A 24143-nucleotide genomic window follows, 5' to 3' on the forward strand; every position below is an offset into this window, starting at 1 on the left:
CGACTCAATGGACATGAGTTTGGGCAAACTCCAGGGATGGTAAAGGACAGGGAAGCCTATTGTACTGCAGTTCATGGGATCACAAAGAATTGGAAACAACTGGGCAACTAAACAACAACAACAACTGCTCTGGCATGTGTGTTCTTGGAGCCATTGGGCCCAGACTGTCCCTGGCAGCTGGAGCCTGACAAGAGCTCATCCGTCTGCCCCTACATCACCCATTCTGAGTGCGTGATGGCCCTTACCCAGGGCCAGGCCTGGCCTGAGCTGAGAGGCCTAAACTAAAACTCTAGTCAGTAGGAATCGTAACAGCAGTTTCTCGACCCAAGAAGGTGCTGGAGGTGGGTAGTTACGGCTATGGGCCCAGTTGGCAGGCTGCCTGAGAGGGTGGTGAACCAGCCACAGAAGAGATATGACCTAGCCCTGTGGTTGAGGTATTGGGACAGCGGGCCTATTCCTGGGCAGAGAAAGGGAGGGCATAGCATGAAGCGTCAACAGAAACAGTGTTGTAGCAGCCAGGAAGAGCAATGGGCAGGAGACAGATGTCTAGCTGCTAGTTTCATCTGAGCCACAAATAGGCTGAGCAGCCTAGGTAGTGGGTGCTACCTCTCTGGTCTCTCTGGTCTCATCACCAATAAAATGGGGCTTCTACAACCTGTGTGGCTTCTCTAGTTTGATGGAGTTGGGAGGTGGGGTTGATTCAGACTTGCTGGAGAGGAGCTGGCAGCAGAAATTGCGGGGAAGAGCCATCCCCCACCTCCAACCAGGCTTTTTGGAGCCCTGCTGCCCCCTAGTGGTGACACAGACTAATAGCGGCGTGGTCCCCATCCCCTACACCAGGGACCATTATGCTGGTCACGCCCTGCCTTCTTCAGACAGTGAAAGGAAATTCAGTTAGGGACGTTACCGGCCACCTCCTCCCTCAGGGCTGCGAGTATTCTGGGTGGAGGGAACAGCAGCCCCAGTCAAAGCACAGGTACCCAGAACCATGCACAGGACAGCATGGGTTACTCACTTATATATTCATTCTGCAAGCCCCCAGGAAGGCACTGTAGTTTTCAGGGACACTGTGCCAGGCCCTGGGGATTTAGAGGCCCTCAGTACACCATTCCTGCCCTTAGAGAGCCTCTCTCCAGTAGGGAGCAGACAGGCACACCACAGACTCTGGAGAAAATAGGAGAATGTGGGGGCTGCTCTGAGGCTGACATTGTGTGAGTAACACTTGGGAAGCACATGGCCCTCAACCGTGGAGCTGTCTGACTATTTGTCTGTCCTGGTCACATGGGCCTTCAGCCTGCTAGATGCAGAGGCCTTTGCCACTGCAAAGTTAGGGGAGTCTTTTCCTGCAGGCCCTTCTAGAGATCTGGGTTGCCCACCCTGTAGGATGGCTGGATTTCTACCCAGCCTACTGCTCCTCACTGCTGTCTGGCCCCCACCCTGGCTGGGAACAGGCGCAATGGGGAAAGCAGACCTTGCCTCCTCTATCTCCACTCCTCCTCCCCAGGCCTGGGTTCCAAAGATCACGGAGAACATTAGGTCTCAGCTGCATCCTCCACTCCCAGGCTGGTGCTCTGACGGTCCTCCAGCTCCAACCACAGGGCATGGGGCAAGTGACAGGAGGCCCGACTGCCACCCCACTGGGCCCTGCTCCAGCTGTCAGAGACTAGACTGGAACTCAGTAGGCAGCACGTGGAGAGGGCAGGAGAAGAAGTATGTGTGTGTGTGTGCGTGTGTGTAGCCTGGGTGCGTCACTGTAGCTGGGAATGGTGAAGAGTCTGACTCAGTGGGAACATCCGGCATGAAAGGAAGAGAGAACGCAGTGGCATTTCCAAGCAGGATGGGAACTCTAGGGTGGTGGAGATCGGCTGCCGGGTCAGCGGTGCTGCTCCAAGGCCTGGCCTGGAAAGAGGCCTAGTGTGGTGGGCAGGGGAGGGCAGATAGGAAAGGGTGGTTCAAGGTGAGCAGAGGTTGGATCTCTGGCTGCCTGGGCTGGTCTGGGTAGGAAGGAGGGAGCACCAGGGCTTTCTGCTTTGGAGACAGGAGGGGACAAGGTGTCCACGGGATTAGGGAAATATGCCCCGGTCAGTCAGGGCTGAGGGGGAATGCAGGAACCTCTGACCTGTCCTTCAAGGCCTGGAGGTCGCGGACCTGTTACTATAGAACCAGACCCCGGGTGCTCCTGATACAGAGACCACCTCTCCTCCTGGCACCCCCAAACTCCTGGTCTTGGGGGCCCTAGGGGTGGGATTGCCAGGCAAGCTGCTGTCCAGGGCAGAGACAGCAGCCTCAGGTGTACTGGTAAGATCTGGGGACAGACTTTCCCAGAAAAGGCTGCTTCCAGTCTCAGGGTCAGAGAGGCTGAGAGGGCCAGCCCTGGAGAGCAAGGCCAGGAAGGGCTCCCAGGTAGCAGCCAAGGGGAAGGCTGTTGGCCAGGCCTGAGCTGTGGCGGCGTGGGCCCTGAGGGAGGCGCCCCACACCAAGGGGCGACCTGGACAGTTGAGCGGCCCAGGAGCAACTGTACTTGAAAGTACAGGGAAGACAACGCTGAACCTAAAGGGACGAATGACTAATGGTGTTATTTTAGGTATGTGGTGGTACCTGATGGCCTAGGGGAGGTGAACTCCTTGATCCCTTCAAATTACTTAAACCAGAACTGATGAGAAGAGTGAGGGGCCAGGGGACGCTCACTTGAGTGGAGGCCCCCGGACCAGGGAGGGCAATGGGCTGGACTATAGGCCTCTCCCAACTAATGGGAGGAACAGAGACCTACTTGGCTGCCCATCTGTCTGCAGGCAGGCCCAGGCTGAGGTCCTACTGGAGCGTAAGGCCCCCTGTGTGGGCTCGCCCCTCCAGGCAGAAGTCCCTGCTAGTCTGCCTGGGGACACTGGGGCAGGGCAGGGAGAGGTGCTGGGCAGGGCCAGCTGGCTGCCGGTGCCCTGGTCCTCGCCCTCTGAGAGTGGATGGTGGGGGCGGTGGCCACGGCGTTCCTGGCTGGGAGCCCAGAGGAGTCTTTTGTAATCACAACATGATCTCGTGTGCTGAGCAGCGAAGCCGGCAGGGAGAGGCCGGCAGAGGGAGGCCCGGCTCTGGTGGCTCCGGCTTCCCTCCCGCTCTAGCTCCCCCCAGGACTGCTCTGGAATTCTCTCCGTGCTTGCTGTTGCCATGCACTCAGCTGTGAGTGGCACCTTGCCTTTGGCGGGGGGCTTCTTGGGGCTGGGACGCCAGGCGGCCACACTCTGAGGGCAGCTGGGGACAGCTGGGCCTGGGAGGAAGAGGGCTGTGCCTAGGCAGGAGGGGAGGGCGCTGGGCAGGGGTATCGGCCACGACGGAGTCCCTGCAGCCAGACAAGGAGGGACCCAGGGATCACAGTGTGCCCGGGGGGCTCCCCGGCGGGGCCCACCCACGGAGCTGACTCTTGCCGGCAGCTCTGGGCCTGGAAAGGCTGGGCCTGTGGGAGCGGCTCTTTCCTACAGGCTGGGCACAGGCCTGAGAAGTGGGGTCCATGGCCTGGAAGCCCAGGACAGAGCAGGGGCCTCTCTTTTCACTGTGGCTCTCGGCCTGGGAGCCCAACAGCACCCCCCTCGACCTCCTGAATCCCCTGGCAACTTCCCAGTCACGGCAGGTTCCGCTGCCAGAGCCATTTATAACTCCCATCCCAGGCTCTGCTCCGCAGCTGAGCTCCCTGGAGAGCTGGGGGAGGGGCAGCCACTGCTGGGAGCTGCGGGCCTGGGTATGAGGCTCTGACCTGAGCCCCCAGAGGACGCAGAGAGATGGCAGACAGGCCTAGCAGGGTGGGGGCTTACGGCCTTCCATGGGCCCACTCCCCACGCGACCCTAGCTCTGGGTCTGGGCCTGTTCCTTGGGTGGTAAGAATAGGGTAGAATGCGCGGATGTAAAAGTTGAGGAACTGGTAAGGGATGGGCCCAGCAGTCAGGAGCTTGGGCCCCCTGCCCTCCGCAGGGGCCTCACGGGGCTGAGTCCCCGATGAGCAGGCAGGAGGAGAAGGATGCAGAGCTGGACCGCAGGATAGTCGCCCTTCGCAAGAAGAACCAGGCCCTACTGCGCAGGTACCAGGTGAGTGGACTGTGCCCGGCAGGAGGACTGACCTGGCTGGCACTTCTGGGCTGACCTGCAGACTCCGGCTGGTGGTCTCTCCCTGCAGGCTTGGGTCTGGGACCGGGGTAAGGGTGGCTGTGTGCCATCTCAGAGGCTCTGCGAGGGTCTTGGGGGCACTGTGATGTGGTGCGTCTGCCCCCTGGTGTTCCTCTGGTGTCTCTCTGTGTAGGCCTGTCGGCGTCTGTGTGTCTGTGCCTCTGGGGGGCCGTGGCCTGTGCTGACCCCGGGGCCCTCCCACAGGAGATCCAGGAAGACCGACGGCAGGCAGAGCAGGGGGGCATGGCTGTGACCACGCCGGAGCTCCTTCGTCCTGATGGCCTCACTGTCACCGTCAGCCAGGTTCCTGGAGGAAGACCCACCCGGGAGACAGGGTGGGGTGGCAGGGAGGTGGCGGCCCAGCTTGTGCCGGGGGAGCACAGCCGCCCCTGCTCCTCTGCTTCTCCCACTTCTCTTCAGGGGCGTACCTACCAGATCCCAACCTCATGCAGCCCAGGCCACTGCTGGCCCCCACCCCAAAGAGCCACAGCTGGAAGGTGACCATGCCCTTTTCCAGCCCCAGAGCTCTGCACCTGTGCCCCCACGCACAGGCTGCCCCTAAATCCCAAGTCCCAGGGCACAGAGACATTGGGGCGGAATGCCAGGAACAGCGTCTGAGAACAGAGCCTCGTTGTCTGAGTGCTTTGGATTTCCCAGCTCAGAGATGGGCCACTGTGGCGTCTTGGGCCCCTGGGTGGCCCCAGGCCTGGATAACCTAATGCCACTGGTATGTGAACGCCTCGCAGAGGCAGCTCTTCAGTGGGCATTCCAGGGAGGGCCAGGGCTGGAACCCAGCCTGGGGAAGCACCCAAAGGACCCAACCCCCAACTTCTTCCCAGTGCCACCCATGTGGCCTCACGGCATGGCACCTCATTCTGCAGGGGAAGCGGGTAGTCAGCCGGAACTGGACAAGGAGCACCCTTGGAACTGGAGCAGCCAGTGAGATGCTTGAGGATGAGCAGGCAGAGGCCCACACTGGCACCTTCTGCTTGGGGGAGCGGGTCGATCTGGCTGTGACCATGGAAAACAAAGCCGAGGTGAGCAGGGTGGGTAGGAGAAGCCTATGAGCCAGGAAGCCTCTTCTTCCCTGCCTGTGCCACAGTGCCCATCCTCACCTCCCCCAGGCCAAGCGGATTGTAAGTGAGAAGCCCACCAGAGCACGGAACCAGGGAGCAGAAGGGTCACCTGGAGGGGGCTTGGGCCGGAGCCCCTCCATGCCAACGGGCATCAGCTCAGATTCTGCACGGAAGGTACCTCCCCAAGAAGGGATGGGACATGAATGTGGTGGTCCCCATTTGGGGGAGGCATGGAAGCTGAGTCGAATATGTCCCCATCTGGGGGGATGTGGCCCAGGCAGCACCTGCAAGAATTCCCACTCCTTCTTCCCTTCTCTGACCAGTCTCCATGTCGGGTGGGTCATGCAGTGAGAGACGGTGTAAGCGAGAGACGTGCCCCAGTCCCTAACCCTGCCTGGACCTCTGGTGGCAAGCTGGTGGGGTCTGGAGGTGGGCCCAGGGTGTGCGACACTGGCCGTGTGCCAGGTGTGGCCTCTAGATGGCAGCAGTCCCTAGTCTTGGCTTTTGCTCCCAGCAGCTGGTATCCCTCCACCCTCGGCCTGACCACACACCCCAGCAACAACCCCGTGGATAGCACCATTGTTATCCCTGTTTCACAGATGAGAAAATGACCAACGGAGAGGTCATCTTGCCCCAAAGACACAGCTAACCCTGGATGGAAACCATGCCTATGGCAAACAGGATTTAACCGACATGGAATGGATCTAATTTTGGGGTGGGGACGTCAAAACCTTCAGAGAGGAAGGGGTTAGCAGACTCTCTGTATCCCCATCCCAAACCCAGGGCTGTTTCTGCATCCACCCCATGGTGCTTAGTGTCTTCTCCCTGCAGGGTGTCCGGGAGCCCCGAAGTCCAGCCCTGGTCCCAGGCCCAGCTCCCCGCCGGGCACTGGGGGGCCCCCTGGAGGTGGGCTGGGACTATGCCCAGTGGAAGCAGGAGCGGGAGCAGATCGACCAGGCCCGCCTGGCGCGGCACAGAGATGCACAGGGTGACTGGCGCCGCCCGTGGGACCTGGACAAGGCCAAGCCCACGTGGGTGGCAGGGCCCAGCGGCTGCTGGGTTGACATGCTGTGTCAGGCTAACTGTGGGTGCCTCTTGGAGGGTGGCTGGGATCCTCACCACCCTGGGGTGAGGGCTCTGCGTGGCCCTCCGGTTGGGCCCTGGGCTAAGGGCTCTGTGCAGGCACTGGGTTTCCCATCTCTCTTGGGCCCACCCTCTCCCTGCTGTCCTCAGGCCTGGGGCTAGGGTGGGGGAGGGGGTGTTGGCCCACCAGCAGCTCTGCAGCCTCTGTCCTTCCCGCCACCAGCCAGCCTGACTCCCTCTCTCTGCAATGCAGGCGACAGGGCTCCGGCAAGCCTCGGGAGGAGGGCCCAGCCAGGGTGGGCAGCACAAGGGGTGAGCCAAAGCCCCACTACCCCCACCCCTCCTGGAGTTTTTCACCCCTCGCTCCATCTTTCGGTCCTCTGTCTCTTGGTTTACCACCTACTTTCCGAGCTGGAAAGAAGCAGAAAGAACACCTTCCTTCCTTTGCTCCCTCTCAGAGGAGACACCATGACCTTCCTTCACATCCTCTAAGCCCACAACCCCTGTCCTGGGTTCTGACCCCAGAATGTCTGGAGAGAAGGGTCACTAGGAAGCCAGCACTGGGGTCCTTTGGAGGTGTTGGACCCTCCAGGGTGGCAGCTGCTCCTTGTCGATTATAGGAATAATTCCACTGCATTGCTGGCCCCTCATTTTACACGTGAGGAAGCCAAGGCTGGAGAGGCTGCTCTGCTGGTCACCTAGCCAGGAGTGGGAAAACAGCACAGGGACCCAGCTCCCCTGACACTGCCCTAACCGGCCCTCCCTGCCCAGCCCCAGCATCCAGGCCAGACATCTTTCTGGGAACCAGAACACTCACAACTGGACCAAGAGAAGGACTGACAACTTCCTGGTCCTGAAAGAGCTGATGTTCCTGCTTTGGCTCTTTTTTGATCCCACCCTTTCCCAATTTCCTCTTCCCCCTTAGGTCCCAGGAGCCAGCGAAAGCTGCAGCCCCCACCACTGCCCCCTGATGGCAAAGGTGAGTTGAGAGAGGAGGAGGATCAGGTCCCAGAAGCTGGTGAAGGAGCGGGGCTGCCGTGAACCCCTTCTCTCTTGATGTATCCCATCTCTTGCAGGCAGTACTACCCGGGGTGGGCAACACGGCAGACCCGTGGTGGCGCTGGCCACACGCAGCAAGGCTCGAGGGACAGAGAGGCTGACTGGCAGGGCCCGCAGGTAACATGAGACAGGGAGCAAAATCGGAGGTGGGGGGGGGGAGGAGTTCTGGGCTCCTGGATTTCCTGGCCCTGCCTTGCCTCTGGGAGGTCAGGCCAGCCCGGCCAAGGTGCCAGCTTCAGCCCCCAGGGCCTCTGCCTCTTAGCTGACTGCTGCCTGGTGGCAGGTTAATGAGATGCAGGGAGAGGCCATCGGCAAAGGCAGCTGTAGCAGGAGCCTGGTGCCCTGGGAGGCCGGTGGTAATTACAGCAGTTCCTTCCCCGGGGGAAGTCAGGCGTGCCTTTCCCAGGCAGCACAGGCCTGGACATGCCTATTGGCCCCACAGAACTCAAGGTGCTGCAGGCTTGGCCACAAACGGCAGCTGGGGACCCGCTATAGTGGGCAGTGTTCAGAGGAAATGGCTGGGTTTGGAGCAGAAGGTCAGGCTGGAAGGGAAACATCCTGGAGCCTCACTGTGGCTCTGACCTTCCTCTGAGACCCCTGGGCTTTCGTTTCCCCTGGGGGACGTGGGCTGCCGGCTATGGAGCAGGTGACGTGAGGTGGGGTGGTTTAGGAGTGGGGCCTGCCATGTGCTGTGTTTCTGCAGGTGGGACATGAAGGAAGACAGGGAGGAGCCGGAGAGCGAGGAGGTGGGTACTCGGACATAGGATGGGGCGGGCGAGGGACACGAGCAATAAATTCACCAGCCAATAGAGCCAACCTCTTGTTTTCAGGGAAGCCAAAACACCAGAAAGACTCTGAATGAGAAGGAATATGAGCAGGCTCACAGCAGGATGGAGCCGGGCGGACCCACCAGTGCCCCGGGAACCACCCCCACCCCAGGATCGGCATCACCAGAGGGGCTGAAAGAGGAGTCGGGAGATTTGGCAGCCAGTCCAGCCAGTCTGGGCTCTGCACCAAACTCAGACTTGGTTCCCCTCGATCTCTCTCTAGGAGCCGCCAGTAGCTCTGAGCCTCAGGAGAGCGCGTGTGTGCTCCGTTCAAAGCCTGGGGCCCAGGAGAGCCCTGTGTCCCGGCAGGAAGGCCATGAGCAGCCCCTACGGTCGACTGAGCCCCAAGCTGAGCCAGAAGCCCAGACTTGTTCTGGGCCCCCCAAAGAGGCAGGGCCCCTGGAGCCCAGAGAAGACAGGCCTAGCAAGGCTGGGAGCCAGCAGGGCCTGACACCTCGGAGTCGGGCCCCTAGGGGAGGCAGCCAAAGGGCGAGGGGTACAGGAGGTGTGAGGAGCAGGACAGGGGGTCCTGGCCCTGCAGGAAGATGCTGAGCAAAGCTCTTGGGAGCAGGGAACCAGGCTGGGGACAGGAGGGGAGACACTGTCCAGAGGCTGCGTCATGGGTGTGTGATGGCTGGTGGCTGTGGCGGCCTGGCGGAGCAGTGTGGCACACTCTCCAGGGGAGTGAGACCGTGAAGGCCAGGAGCCAGCCCCTGCCCCCACAGGCACTGCCTGTGCACACGTGTGCTCTCACCTGCAGGTGCGGCCCCTAGTGCCTGCCCGCACCACGCCTGGGCTGAGGCTGGTGAGCTCGGTCCCGGGCCTACTGCTGCCCAGGCCACAGGCTCCCTGCCATGATGAGAGGACGAGGCTTGGAAGCTCTCGGCAGCCGGCGCACCTAGCTCCCATCACCCCCAGGGCCTGGCCACCCGCTCCAGCTGCTGGCTCCTGGCTTGTCAGGTACCGCCAGCTCCTCAGCTGCTGCCAGCCTCAGCAGCTGGCACGGCTGGCCCAGGCCTGGGCCCCTGTCCTATACACTTTCCCCTGCCTTGCACCCATATGACTCTCATCCCAGACTCACTGGATGACCAACGGGGGAATCTCACAATCACCTGGCAGCCTGCTACCTTTCGGGAAGAGGAGGCTGAGGCCCAGAGGAAGGGAGGCCAGCAGGGACGGAGCTGGGGACAGAAGAGCAGAGCTCCGGTCTCCTCTGTGACAGGAAGGATCTTGAGAAAGTCTCTGAAGCGGGGTGGGGTGAAGAGGGGACACATGGCTGCCTCTCCCCACAGCAGGGTTGGGGAGCTCATCTTCAGGGACCTCCTCCCCAACCCCCAGGTCAGACCTGAGTGCATCCTGAATGGGGGAGCGGGAGCATGCCACCTGGGGTCGTTTTCTGCCATCTCCAACTTCCTCTTCCCACCGCCTCCCTGCACTGTGCCATGCCAAAGCGAGGTCTCAGGCAGGGACTCAAGAGGCAGAGAAACAGCAACTCCAGCTAAGTACGACATCAGGGCTCGTCTTTCCTGCTTAGTCTCTGTTCCCCTCCACCACTGAGACCCACGTCTGGTGAATTATCCAGACTCCGCACAAGCTGTGGCTTCCTCTCAATTCAACAAACATTTCCTGAGCACCCACTACCAGCAATGCAGCCGGTGGGCGATGGTGACTTTGCCAGCAAGAGGGAGGGAAGAAGCCTCGTCATCCGGCAGATCCAGGCTGCACAGCAGGAGCTGTTCTTGGCTGTAGGTGCCTGACAGGGGCTGAAGATGGTTGTAGAAGCCCAGAGGGAACCATCCCACCACAGTGTGCAAAGGTGGGCACACTTCTTTCTCATCAGGTGTCCCCTTTGCCCCCAAACCCCTGCTTGGATCTCCCCACATAGTCTGGCTGTGGCTGTTCCTCTCTGCTGAGGGTCCCAGGCTTCACTGGCTTCTCTGGGTTCTCTCGGGAGTGTCCAGATCATCCCCAACATTTCTCTCCACTGTCAAAGGGAGGTCTGAATTGTGGCTCAACTGTGAGGCCAGGCTTCTTCACTGGCTCTTGCTCCACGAGCCACCCCCTCTATTGAGAGGAGGGTGGAGGGGATGACTTTTCAGCAGATCAGATTGTTTCAAGTAGTGCTTCTTACACATTAAGGCGCAGACGCATGCAGACTCTAAATAACTCTGGGCTGGGCCTGGGAACCTGCGTTTCTCACAGGCTCCAGGTGCTGCCTTTACTGCGGGTTCCTGGACCACACTTTGAGAGGAAGGATCTGGATTGCTGAGGACAGGGACAGACTCTAGACTCTCAAGGGCTGGCTGCTGGCTCTACATGGGGTGGTGGCAGGCTGCCCCTGCCAGGTGGGAGCTTCCTGGTCTCAGAGTCAGGTGGGAAGCTGAGGCTTTGGGCTAGAGGCTTGAGAGCTGGTGGTGCCAACTTCCTGTGGTGGGGAGTGAGAAAGTTGATTGGGAATGCGGTGAGGTGAAGGTGCTTGGAAGAGACGGGGATTGATCAGAGGAATTCTGGAAAGGCTTGGGAACATTCTGTGCATGCAGGGAGAGGACCCCTGTGAGATATGAAAAGGCAAGGGTGAAAGATTCCAAGCTTAAGTTTTCCTCTTGCCATCCGGTCACACATTTGTGACTTCAGAGCATGAAACTGGCTCTGGAACCCATGACTCCCAAGAACAGAGCTGGAGTAGAGCAGGTTCAACCAGAGCCCTTGAATTCAGATGTCTCCCAAATTGTGCACCAGAATTTGGATTCTAAGAATTACAAACTTCCCCCAACCGCCAATGCTGCCAACTATACAGATGTGCCTTCATTAAAGAATATGTGCCAAGTCATGTTTGACTGTGGGTTGGAGATGTAGTTTGGGCAGAGGTCTGCTTGAGGCCTCATGACAAGACCTAAGCGGTCTTGGGCTAAAGGGCTAAGGAAAAATGGGCTTTTCTCTCTTTTGGGTGTTAGGAGAGAGGGATGTCATGGGAGTGAGTCACTAGCAGTTGGAGAGAATGGAGTCTGGCATAGGATATCTTCATTATAGGAAGAACTGTGCACAAGGCAAGTATCATTGAGCTTTTCTTGGAAAAGGGGAGCCCTTCTTCAGGAGCAATGAGCCAGCACTTCTGGTGGCCACAAACCCTGCTCCAGGATGAAACCAGCTATGGGGCCGGAGGGAAGGGTAAACTTTCCTCCACAAAGCTTGGGGCCATGGAAGTCTGCTCCGTTTCTTCCTGGATCCTTTGGTTAAAGGCCTGGCTGGGAGCCTTCTTGGATGTCCTTCTCCTCTCCAACCAATAGACAAGACTGCTCCTCAAAGGTGGGAAGTTCTTCATGGGACATGGCTTCAGGAGCCCAGGCACAGAGCTGAAGGAACTGACGAGGGAGAGTGCAGAGGGCAGTAAGGGGCCAGCAGGGATAGGACAGCTTTACCCAAGGCTTTAAAACAAGGCAGAAGAGGTGGAAAGCATCTCTATCCTGGCGCCGATCACCTTACAGAGGGAAGCGGCAGACCACACTGTGAGGGAGGTGTTTGGGGGATGACAGGCAGCATGGTAGAGTGGAACAAACACGGGCCTTGGAACCCAAGAGACTGAACCTGAATTCTAGGTCTGTCACCTGCTAGCTGGATGACTCTGGTCAATTTTAATGTCTAAAAGCCTCAGTTTTCTTACTTGCAAAATGGAGCTAGTAATACCTATGTTGAAGGACTAAGAAAATCAAAGATGAAAATATGCAAAATACCCCTGGCACACTACTCTATTAGCAGTAGCCTGGCACGAAGAAGACACTCGGTAAATGTTTGTTGAATAAATGAAGTAGTGATTTGTTGCGATCTTGGTCTACTTTGTTTTCTATCCTTTCCATCACCTTCTCTTCTAGTCTCATCTTCACTGGGGTCAACACACTCCGTAAAGGGTACTCAACCTTCTAGGACAGTAAGCTGCTTTTAATTCCCTGGGGTGGTCTGGGTGAGTTAAAAGCATCACGAAATGACTCTCCTTTTACAGGAAATGTTCTTTGCCCTCATCCACCCACTGGATCACAAGGATGTCCTAAACATTCCCCCCTAACTTTAACACTGGCTTTTGCAGTTCAGGCATTTCCTCTTTACTTCTGTTTACATCAACCACAATCTCACAAACTCACTACCCAGAAACAGACTCCTTTGTAGAGTTGGCTTCATGCCTTCCGAAGTTTTACCACCCAAAGGAGTAGCATGCCTGTATTTTCATATACTCAAGGGATGGGTAACTGGGGAATCCCTGAAGTGGGGGATCCCCAGCTATCTAACAAGGTCAAAGTTCAACCACCAATCAGTTCCAGCCCCAAACCCTAGCCTCAGGGATGGGAAAAAAAGGAAAAGATGGCACTGGCCCCAGAAAAGAATAAATGACAAAAATCCCAATATGGCCCTATCTTCTTAATTGGGGGATTAAGTCCCAGGCGGGGAGTTCAAGGAAATAGGAGAAAGGAAAGGCACCACTTCACTTCTGCCTCTTGAGTCATTTATCAGTGTCCACAGACCCTACAAGCATCTTGTCCGGAGCGAGGGCTATCAGGGCTTATGCGGAAGAGCAGACACACAGTGACCACAGCCCCACGGGAGGTGGGGGGAGAATGTGAGGCTGGGGAAGGCAGTGAGAGAAGCTGCAGAAAGCACAGTCCGAGGCTGCTTTCTCTCAACGAGTCTGCCGGCCTACGTCACGGCCTCTCACTAAGCATCCACTTGACGCCAGCGAAGTGAAATAGCACAGACCTGGCACCAGAAAGAACAAATGTGGCACCCACTGCTCCTTTTAAGGACTGGTTCGAGGAACAGCAGGCCCCAAGGCAGGAGGTCAGGCAAACACATCAGTATCTTTGTGGGACAGGGAGAGAGGACTCTTTCAGGCCTGCCTCCTTCTTAACAAGCTTTCCAGGGCAAGTTCTCCTGCAACCTTCAAAAAGAACCAACAATGAAGGCCTTTTCCCTTTTAAAACTCTAGGGACACAGTGCTTCCTCTTCCCCCAGCAGGGCAGCTGGCTTCAACCAAGAAGGAAGGTCAAAAGTCACCTTTGATAACCATCTGTCCAAACAGTAATACCCTAACCCCAACTCACTGAATCAGAGGGAAAGGCTGGGCCAGTGCTTCTCACATGTTAGTGTGCATCCGAATCACCTGGAAGCCGAGTTAACGCCCTGCCCAGCTCCATCCCCTGACTTTCTCATTCAGCAGTTGTGGGAAGGGATCTAAGCCCTGGCATTTCTTCTAAGTTCCCAGGTGATGCCGGTGTTGACGGTCTGGGCTCTGGTGTGATGTTCACTCCTTGCTCGTTCACATTTCTTTCTATGCACCATTTTTGCCCAAAGGGACAGACACTCCCTTGAAAATATATTAATTACCTCATATGAATATGCTGTACTTTTATTCCCAAGATCTCCAAGCCCTGTCATATCTATTAGCTCCATCGGCCCTCATGAATTCCCATTTGGTGAGAAGGAAAAAGGGGGGGGGGGGTGAAGGGTGATAACTAATGCAATGTTGAGTCTGTAGGTTGTGTCTCTTCCAGTTCAGGGGTCCCTCCCCATAGCCCACTGCTGGGTCAGCCCGGGTCCTGGTGATATTGTGAGCTGCCTACAGCTCAGAGACTGGCTGTGACTCAACACTGCCCAGACACCCAGACTACCAGCAGGGAGCTTAAGGGGACAGGTGGCCTCCAGGACGAAGTGAGAGGAGACCTCAACTCATCCTCTGAACACTGAGCTAGCAGATAGGGATGGCTAAAAGGAAATCCTTGGTAACCAACAACCACTGTTTTGAACAAGTTGGTTTGGGGACTTCTGAGGCTCACTTGGCACACTATAGGCAATAAATAGAGTTCTTGAAATAATGGTAGCAGTTTATGGAAAATGTTCTAAGGAAAGTTAGAATCTTATTGCTGGGACTTCCCTGGTGGTCCAATGACTAAAACTCCATTCTCCCAATGCAGGGGGCCCAGGTTTGACCCCTGGTTGGGGAACTAGGTCCCACATGCCACAGTTAAAGATCCCTTATGCCGCAATGAAGACCAAAGATCCAGCAAGCTGCAACTAAAGACCCAGTGAAGCCAAATCAATATTTTTTTAAAAAAGAATCTTGTCACTGATTAATGGATAGGCTATTGCAAAAACAGATTACTGAAGTTAAGAAGACAGAGAAGTAACAAGAGGAGATTCTTGTTGGAATGACTATACATTCCTTGTGGGCAAATACTGTACAGTAATTTCCTGGTCCCAGAGTAGTTTAACGACTGTTCACAGAACGGCATTGGGCACAGGGAAGCTGGTTTGGCTCTGGTGGTTTATGTGCTCAGCGTGCTGCTGGGAGCCGTGGCTGTTTCCGCACTCAGAACAGAGGGCCTGGTAGAGTCTGGGTGTGTGAAAAAACGGATTTTGTCTTTGTCTTTTAAAATCAGCTACTGGAGGGAAAAAAGAGCATAACAGGTTTTCTGGCAGTAGAAACCCACAGGCTATGTCCTGTGGGACATAATGTGACCAAAAAACTGCCTGTAGAGCAGATATTTTTATAACTCACGATTAGGCCACAGAGCCAGAGCAAAGGAGACAATGAAGGGGTTACACAGTTCATGCTGGTCTGTTAGCAGCACCACTGGAACACAGCCGTGGACTTCTGGCACCTGCAAGAACAGGCGGCCAGGCCCAAGCCCCTCGACTTGGCAGTGAAGAAACTCTGACCAGAGTGGCCAGTGAGGCTGTCATTCAGCGATTCATCCCCTGAACCAAGGCTATCGACTGCAGATGTAGGTTCAAGTGGACCATGAGGGTGACACCACAATGACACGGGCCAGTTCTACCCAATGCAGATCAAGCAGGTGATCGACAAACCTGAGTGCCTATCCCTGTGTGCCCGGCCCTGAGCTCAGCACTGGTCGTTGAAACCAACAAGGCCACGTGGCCCCTCCCTCCGCCGAGGGAGCCCAGTGAAGAGTACAGTGGTGGCCCTTCTGTAAGTGCACTGCAATTCCAGAAATCCCTCCATTCTCTGCAGACAGGAAGGCAGGGACAGTTACTACCTCTTTTAAATAGCTGTGGTAGCCCTAAAGCTTCAGACCTGACCTTTCAGTTCCCCTTAAAGAAACATGTAGAAACAAGTTGATGCTCTCCACTCAGCATTTCAAAACAGGATATAAATACTCAATGCAAGAACACACTATCTTAGGACTCCCTAGTGAAAAGCAAAAAACAAGGTAGACAGAAAAAATTCCAAAGCTGTGGTCTCATATGTGTGGAAATCTAGAGCTGTTAGGAAGAAAAATGTTTCTTATGCTGGAAACTTCAGAGAAACCCTTCCTCAGCACAATGGGGGACAGAAATGATACCCACACAAGCCCAGTCTAAATGGCTTGGCAAACCCCTCAGCCCTCATTCTCCAAAATACACTTTCATAAGAGGTGGTTATTTCATCAAATTCAGGCTGTCAGGAAATAAATCATACAGTCACTTGTAATATAAGCAAATACCTAGAAATGGTCCAGGTAGTCCTGGTGCAAAGCAGTTAAAAGGAAAGTAATCTTGCCCAGACTTCTTCCTGGCTCAAAACCTGATGGGCAATTTTGCAGCTAATTTCTAACCCTTGAAAATAAAACGATTCTGACCGCTGCGCCCCACAACCAGGCCCTGTTCTGGTGGAACAGTGCCCTTCACTTTGGTCAGCAGGTTCCCGCTGCACACACTGCTGTATGTGCCCAATGTGTGAAGCCGTGTGCAACTGCAGAAGCCACGTGTTCCCGTCTACAGAAAGGAGGGGCTGGCCAGAACCTTGGAAACTCTTTCACTCCCCTTCTGCTCTGCCTTACCAAGCCCTCTCACAGAAAGCTATTGTGTAGGTTCAAGAAAGAAATAAAAGAAGGGCAGACTTTTCCTGGCTCCCCTGCGGACTACAAGGTGATGTAAAAGCACAGCAGCCACCCCCAACAGCTCTGGAGAAGTGCAGGCCTCAGGGGGCTCCACCGACACTGGCTTCTCACTCTGGTTTGCGCAGGGCAGCATTGTCTAATAATGAGCTGAGCTCAGTTGCTTGCTGTGTATTTTGCAGCACAACTAATCCCTCATATTTGTGCTTTTCACCCACAAGTCTTTTATTGTTTGCTCTAGGGAAGAAAAAGCCTCACCTTTGAAGCAACCCACACCTTCTCTCTGCCCTGTGGCTCTCTCGCCTCCTCCTCCGTTGTAGACAAAGCTCTGACCAACCACTGCAGACGCATCCATTTGTCTCCCCCAGTATTAGCGCTTCTTGAACTTTCTAGGGGCCAATGGTCTAAAGGTGAGAACAGTGATTCTATCAGGCAGCTGATCCTCTAGGTCTCAGCTAGCTCAGTGTTTACAGTAATTCTTAAATGCTTGCTTACTGGTCCCTTAGCTTCCTCAGTTAGGCATCGGCTCAGAGTCCTTTAAAAGAAGAACTTTTTTCCAACCATTTTGAGGTAAGCCAAAGGTAGCTGAACTAGCTATCATTGTTCTTCCCACCCCGTGATTGCTTCCGGACTAAGATGGATTCCGGCCACCCTTCACTGATCAATTTGGTCAAACCATCAGGCACAGAGAACAATAGACCAATTGCTTTTCCCTCCTACACTTATTTATCATCACCCATCCACCTCACCTTAGACCACTGCCTCTAACTCCTTCCCCAAGAAGTATGAAAAGAGAAACGATCAACTTACACAGGCTGATGTAGAGTTCTTAGAATGTATTTTTGTTCACCTGAAAAATAAAACTTTTAAAAAATATACAGGACTTTTTGAGTACAGGTATATTTTAAATGGCTGAATTATAAATAATGTCTCTGGTCACGCTCACAGCTGGGGCTGGAGCTGATGTCCCAATTCCAGTGAAGGCGTTAGAGTCAGGAGGCCAACAGCTGAACCCACAAGTGGTCTCTCTAGACGCCGATCCATCCCAAAGTGGATTCAACAGTCCAGAATGCAGGGGTCAGAATGGGGACAGGGGACTGGACTCCCAGATGTTCTCCTGCCAGTTCAAAGGATTCTTGGAATAAGAGATCGATTTACAAATTATTAAAATATAGGACTAAAAATTCACACAATAAATATAAATTACAGGCTATTATTGAAGTTATAAAGTGGCATTTTATGTTTCTTCCCCCAGGCCCTCACCAAAAATTTAAAAAGGTCTCAAAGGTTTCCTAATGACCAAAGTCAAAAGCTCGGAAATCTCCTTCAGCCAAGACACCTTGGGGGTGCTACCAGCCTGCCCCTAGGCAATGACAGCTCAGCTGCTTTTATCTTGCCCACAGCAGGACATGGCTGAAATCGAGGCTGTGGTCCTGTAAACCTGGATCAGAGCTAACCGGAGTACAGACCAGAAAACTGGAGAGACAAATTGTTTCAGGACTCAGGTGGATAAGTTGTTGTTGTCGTTGTTTTAAAGTGCCTCATTTCCCAAAAAGGAAACACAAAGGGGTTTGATATCTTGTCACTACCCACACTCAATTGCCTAAAAGCAAGTGGCGGAAGGAAATGGAATCCAATTTGAGGATGTAGAATTCTTGTGGCCCCAGAGCTAGCTTTACATCTGTCATTTCACTTGCCGCTTCTCATCTCAGTGAAAGTATAGGCTGCATATAAGTAGGGCTTATCAGGAGAGGTAAAGACTAGCCAGTTTAACTTTCCCATGGGTGGTCTATTGATTATCTGGCTATCAAAACACAATCCTGAGTCTGAAGTCCATCTTTCAGCCTTTCGGGTTCCACAGTACAACTCAAAACCAGAGGATGTGCTCAAAGCTCTGAATTTACAACAGATTTCGTTCTAATCACAGGGCTACACTGTAACTACAGGCTCAGGGCAAGAGGGAAGGTGAAGGTGATTACTGAACAAGACCTGACCTTGAAGAGCAGGGGAAAAAAAAAGATAAAACACTTGTGAGCCATTCTACTTACAAAAGCTTGCTCTTCCTAACCTCTGTGAGAAGGCCAAGGGCTGAAGCACAGAGACATTGCTCTTTCCCTTCCTTTCTTCCCTGGCGGGTATCCAGATACTTAGGGCTGCAACAGAAAGCCTCTTAGGTGGGGGCACTAAGGTGGGAAGAGGAGGGGACTGGTACATTCCTTACCCTCCCCAAACTGCTTCTACTTCTCCAAAGGTTTTCCATCGTCCTTTCAACAGGTTTGAGAACAATTACACTCTTTTGTGTCATAAACCTATCTTTCTGAAATAAGAGGGGGAAAAGGTAAAAAACTGGGTAATGAAAAAAGTGTTTGTGCCCTTCTGGCTAGCTGCACTTTGGGGGCCAGCAAATAGCCCTTGCTTAACCCCGTCAGTCAGCAGCTACCCAGGGTATGGGAGGATACATGTAGTTCTATGTAATTACAGCTTCTAGTGCATATGTCAACTATATACAGGGATCTATAAATTAAATGCATCTGTGGCCACTGCAACTAGGTTGACGTACCTGAGCTCCACTACTTTCGGTGCCCTCCTCCTTGCAAGAGCTTCGGCTTATTAAAGAAGAGCCCCTACAGCTCCCTCCTTTCTTTAAGCCTTGGGGGAAAACCCGAGTCACCCCTCCACGTAGGATACATAAGAGCTAGCGGCGCAGAAGGGTTCAGTGCTGGGATCTCCCTACCCCTCCCCCACCCCCCTTATGGCCCAGGGCCCTGGCGCAGCACCGTCCTTAGGAAGACCAAACCCGGAGCCCCCGGGGAATAGTGGTCCCTTGGCTGAAGATGAGCTGCAGGCCTCTCACCCCTGGGGCGAGCCGGCGATCATCGCGGGTAAGAGAGGCGTTCACTCCCGTGGGGGTCACTTCCGCGGGCTCCCCGCCCGGTCCTGCTGCAAAGTCCTGCCTCCGGGCGTGGGGAGGATGGTTTCCGGCCGCCCCTGCCACCGAGGGGTTCAACGACTCCCCGGCGCCGCCGCCGCTTCCTCCTCGTCCTCCTCGGCCCCCCGCGGCGGCTCCAGCGGCCCGGCCTGGGGGCTGTCGGCAGAGGGCTCTGGAGACACGGGCCGCGCCGCCTGCAGCGGGGGCGCGGCGCGCGGCGCCTCGCGGCGGGACAATCCCGTGCTGTTGGGCCCCGCCGCCGCCGCCCCCGAAGTCCCGGACGGGCCGGTGGCGTTGGAGCCGCCGGGGGGCGGGCCGGCGGCTCCCCCCGAGGTCCCGGCGCCCACCGGCTGCCAGATGAGGCTGTAGTAGACGGCGAGCACGATGGCGGCCAGCGACACGGAGAGCACGTAGGCGAACACGGTGGCGAGCCGGACCCACTTCTTGTTGGTCTTGGCCGCCATCTTCGCCTTCTTGTCCCCGGTGTAGGTGGCCGGCTTGCCCCGCTCGGCCGGGGCCGCGTCGCGCTCCTTCATGGGGGGGCCCCGGCCTTTGCCCCGGTGCTCCACGGCCCCGGTTGGAGGGGGCCTGGCGGCCTGCGAGGACTGGGCAAGGGGCGGCCCGGCGCCCTCGGCTCCCGGCCGCTCGGCTCTCCGCAGCCGCTCCTCACGCCGCCAGCCCGCAGCCCGCCACTGCGTCGCTGCGGCCGCCGCCGGGGCCTGGACCAGTCACCGCCGCCAGCGCCGCCGCCGCCGCCGGCCCGTCAGTTGCTTCCTCGCTGCCGCCACAGCCACAGCCGCCACAGTCGCCCGACTCCAAGTCCCCATCCGCCGCCGCCGCCGCCTGCCCGGCCGCCGGCCGCCCGGTCTCCAGTGGCCGCGCGGACAGCGCTCTCTGCTCCAGCCGGGCTCCCCCGCCTCGCGCGCCGGCAACAAGGGGCGGGGGAAAGCGCTGCTGGGGGCTGCCTCTTAAAAGGGCAACGGCGGGGGTCCGGAAGTGCCGCGCGGGGAGGAGGCTGGCTGCTGGCGGGCGCCGGGAGCCCCCGCCGGGCCTCCCAGTTAAGGGAGGGTTAACAGAGGCTGTCTCTTAAAAGGGCAACGTCGTCGCAGCCCCGCATGGGCTGACGCGGCGAGGGTGGGTGCCTCCGGCGCTTCTTTAAAAGGGGAACAGCGTCTTTTGGGGCGGAGTGGTGAACTGGAGGCCGGGCGGGGAGGGGCGGTCGGAGCGCGGAGCTGTCAACTCTGGCGCCTCCCCTCTGCGTTCAGACTGCCCGAAGTGACAGGTTATGTAGCAGCAGGGGCTTCCGCTCCCAGGCCTCAGTTTACCTCCAGAGGTGGGGGTGATTTCACGTTGGTGCTCTCGACTCGCGCCCCGTCCCACGTACCCTCCGGGAGGGTCTTTCAGGCCCCTTTAACTCCTAGCGAACCTGGCCCACGTGTGGCGTAGGCAGCCCAGGAACCTGGAGAACGCACTGAGGTTGCAGCTGGTCGGTTCCTTTCCTAGCCCTCACTCCGCCCTCAGCCGCATCCCGCCCGGGCTTCAGGCTCTCTCCCGATTCTCTGTCCTCTTAGATTCCCGAGTTGGTTGCCCAGACCTTCCGGAGCTTTCGGGAGAGTACACGTGCTGAGCTGGTTCTCCAGTCTCTCCTCCACTTTAGTCCTGAAGTTTGCAGCAGGTCCCAGATCCCGCTTTAGGGGGATTCTGGCTCCCGGGTTTAGGCTTGATCCATGGACTCAAGAGGTTCCACTGAACCGGTGGAGCGGCTTACAGGGCTTTCCCCTCCTCTGACCCAATTCAGGTCTCAGCCTGGGCTGTGTTCCCTGGCCACCCTTCCCATGTGGGGCTTGTCATCCCTCCTTTAGGTGCTGAGGACCCCTCTCCAAGCTCGGACTCTCAGTAGCCACTTCTCTCTTTTGCCTTCTCTCCGCCCCCGCCCGTATTCCCTGTCTGTGAGATTTTCTAAAATTTCTGGTTCTCTCCTCCTTGAGTTCTACTTCCTTTGTTCCCAGAGCTGGGTCTGTGGACCGCCTGGGTATCTCAATGGGTGTGGGGGAACTGCCTTGGAGTGGTGGGGGTGGGGTGGGGAGAAGACAGCCCTCTTGGGGTTCTGTGGGTGAATCTTTCCTCCTGGCTCCTGGCTTCAGATTCTGTGGAGCTGAACCATCTTTATCTTTTCCATTTCTCCAGCTTCTTAGTTTCAAGACACCATGTCCTCTTACGAAGAAGTCCCACTTCGACGCTGCTTCCCTGCCTCCTCAGGAGCACAGAAGTCAAGCAGCTGTCAGAGTTGAGTGTGCTGATGAGTGCCTGGAACTGCAGCACCATAGCCAGGTGATTCCTGAAGCTCAGGTGCGAGTCTGCCACTAGCAATGGCCAGCCGGACTCATTTCCAAGAACAGCTTGCCCGTTTACTTTTCTGAGAAATTTTAAGGACGTTGAACGTGTGAAGTGCTTATTGCCTTCTGCAGGCTGATGGGGACGAGACAAGAACTCCTTCCCCATTCTGCTCCCACAGTGGTCAGAGCCCATCATGCAGGGTGACCTGTTAAGTCAAAACCCCTGGATTGTCTCTGGATGTTGAACTCTCTTCTCTCCCTTACTCTCTGACCTTCCTGGTAGGACTGTTCGTACCAGCGATACCAAGGTGAATTATTAGTAAAGGCTCCAAGTGAGTCCATCCAACCCAAAGCCTCCTTCCAACTGCTTCCTTGAATGCACTCAATTTCTTCTGTTGCAAATTAAACTTCTTTCTTCTTGCTTGGCTCCCAGTGAAGTAGGAAAACAGCCTGTCACTTTTTTCCATACTGCAGAATAAATATACTTGCAGCCCTTATTCAAATCCTCTCACCCTATTCTTCTCCAAACTAAACAGTGCCGGCTTCTTTAACCTGTCATCAATAAGCTCTATTTATTATCTGGATTTACACAGTGTCTTTTACCCTAGGAACTCAAAATGCTTTCAGATATAATTGAGCCTGATCTCCGTGGTGCCTGAGCCATTAAGAAACCATTAGTGTATTCCTATTGCAGGCAACTAAATGGCCCCCTAGTGGCCTGAAAGTGAATATGCTTCTTTAAGAGCCTCTCTTGGACTAAGGATAGGCAGAGTCAGAGCAGAGAATCAAAGCAGCCTGGGGACAGAATAGGCCCCAAAGGTCCTCTTTTGTAAATACCCTAGAACCTTGCCCACAGCATCCTATGGAGCACCCTCCAGCATCAGTTAAAAGACCCTCCATGTTGGTGTACCTTATTGTCTGCTCCGTAAGGCAGCCCTTTCAGGGTTTGGAAAGTTCTGACCAATTGTAGCAGCAGCAACATCCCACATCTTTATTATATGCTCAGCATTATGCTAGGGCTTCCCAGGTGGCTCAGTGGTAAAGGACCCACCTGCCAATGTAAGAGCTGCAGGAGACTTGGGTTCGATCCCTGGGTCAGGAAGATCCCCTGGAGGGGGAAATGGCAACCCACTCCAGTATTTTTGCCTGGAAAATCCCGTGGACAGAGGAGTCTGGTGGGCTATAGTCCATGGGGTCACAAAGAGTTGGACACAACTGACATGCATGCAGCCGGCAGTATGCTAGGCACTTACATTGCTTGTCTCATTTGTCTCACAATCATCTATCAGGTAGTTACTATTTATCTTCATTTTAGAGATGAATAAATTGCCTCCAAAAAAGTTCAACAAATTACCCAAAGTCTTATAACTAGAGAGAATTCAAACCTGAGTCTTTCTGACTCTAGGACCTTAGATCCTGATCTCTGCTCTCCTCTGCCTCATAGGTAGAGCTGAAAGTTGTCTCTGTAATGGGTGTTGGGAGTACCGCCCACATCACCCTCAGGATCAAGGCATTTATTCCTCCAACTGCTAGGGATGTTGACTTCTGATGGCTCACAGCTACCACTGTCTCTGGGCATTGCCCGTAGGCACCGAAGGAAGCTGCATCTTTCTCTTGGCTCACAAGACCAACAAACAGGGCAAAGTTGCAACAAGCTTGGGAAGAGAAGGAGGCGGGCTCCACCTCTAAGATGCTGCAGAAGTAGCCAGTATGTATTGATAGGAGCCAGGAGAGAATGTATAGGCTGAATCAAGGGGGAGCTGAATACTATTAATAAGTTGAAGGAGAGGGAGTTTATTGACTTAGGAGCACTCTCCCATGAAACAGGATTTCATATCCTGACAAGGATCCTGGGAGACAGGCCACCAACTGAAATGGAAATGCCAGAAGTATCATGGCAGAAGGTGGAAGGAGGGTTCAAAAAACCCAGAAAAGTGGTCATGCTCTAGAGAATATTCCGTGTAAGGCCAGAAACCCACTTCAGTTCTGCAGGAAGGCCCAGAGGATACTCTTGTTATCAGAGCAGAGAGGAGTGCACTTACTGAGAAGCTGAGTTTTGGCTGTCCTCTGCAGGTCAGGGCTGACAGCAAGAGACCAAAACAGAACTGGCTCCCTAGTAACAGTGGGAATGACAGGACCACTAAATGATGGGAACTGGAGATTGGCACAGCACTGTAAGGAGCAGCAAGTTGGACTGGTAATGGGGGGTTCTGATGGTAAGCCATGCAGATGGTTGATAGGATGTAACATTACTGGGGCAAATTAGTGCGAAGAGTTTTCTTTTCACAATTTTGCAAGTCTCTTAAATGTGGTTTCACAGACAACAGCTGGATTCTCATATCAGCTGTGGTTGGCTATATGTTATTTTGGTTAAAATACGTGAAGAAAATCTGGCCTCACAAAGATATGTAGTTGGAAAAGGAGCATTTTAATAGTCTTTTCAACTAATTGTGGGTATTTTTCTTTGATACTACACCAAAATTCAACAAATGGTATTTTCTTAAATGGTAGTTATAAAGTAGAATATGAAACTCTTTCAGTGAACTTTTGTACTCAATCACATTAAAGTCTATTGATCTATCTTGTATTCTTTTATTTTTTTCAGCATTTCCCAGTTTTATTTTAGAAGGTAATATATACTCTTGGTAAAAAAAAAAAAAATCTTGCATTCTGAATGACTTTTCTACCTGTGCATGATTTTGTTACATCCTTTGGTCATTTGGAAAATATTAGGTCATTGAATTATACAGATCTTTCATATATTGATACAATTCATTATATAATACTAAAAATCAAAT

At 54.9% G+C, this 24143-nt stretch overlaps 2 protein-coding genes across 6 annotated transcripts; one reads left to right on the forward strand and one right to left on the reverse strand.

Annotated features, from left to right (window-relative positions):
• The first annotated feature begins 3036 nt into the window (after positions 1 to 3036).
• Positions 3037 to 12019, forward strand: CCDC9B (coiled-coil domain containing 9B). 4 transcript variants are annotated; one of them, XM_055436615.2, is made up of 11 exons: positions 3037 to 3174; positions 3961 to 4074; positions 4357 to 4455; positions 5034 to 5189; positions 5277 to 5402; positions 6060 to 6259; positions 6565 to 6623; positions 7237 to 7290; positions 7388 to 7487; positions 8074 to 8116; positions 8201 to 12019. In XM_055436615.2, exons 1-11 carry the CDS (start codon positions 3163 to 3165, stop codon positions 8747 to 8749), a joined length of 1512 nt encoding a protein of 503 aa, XP_055292590.2. In that variant the 5' UTR covers positions 3037 to 3162; the 3' UTR covers positions 8750 to 12019. The 4 variants fall into 4 exon arrangements, with proteins under 4 accessions (XP_055292590.2, XP_088695921.1, XP_055292593.2 ...); XM_088839795.1 differs by having other exon boundaries at positions 3126 to 3174; positions 4357 to 4463; positions 5033 to 5189; XM_055436618.2 differs by lacking the exons at positions 3037 to 3174; positions 3961 to 4074; positions 4357 to 4455 and adding an exon at positions 4573 to 4649.
• Positions 12020 to 16901: 4882 nt separating this feature from the next.
• INAFM2 (InaF motif containing 2) lies at positions 16902 to 20157 on the reverse strand. Of its 2 annotated transcripts, none has more exons than XM_055436883.2 (2): positions 18935 to 20157; positions 16902 to 17215 (listed from the first exon to the last, which is right to left on the reverse strand). In XM_055436883.2, exon 1 carries the CDS (start codon positions 19543 to 19545, stop codon positions 19084 to 19086), a length of 462 nt encoding a protein of 153 aa, XP_055292858.1. In that variant the 5' UTR covers positions 19546 to 20157; the 3' UTR covers positions 16902 to 17215; positions 18935 to 19083. The 2 variants fall into 2 exon arrangements, with proteins under 2 accessions (XP_055292858.1, XP_088695922.1); XM_088839796.1 differs by having other exon boundaries at positions 18641 to 20157.
• Positions 20158 to 24143: the final 3986 nt, after the last annotated feature.

Source organism: Moschus berezovskii, chromosome 9, assembly GCF_049115385.1.
Source record: "Moschus berezovskii isolate FMDL1 chromosome 9, NW_MosBer_1.0, whole genome shotgun sequence".
NCBI classification, from domain to species: Eukaryota; Metazoa; Chordata; class Mammalia; order Artiodactyla; family Moschidae; genus Moschus; species Moschus berezovskii.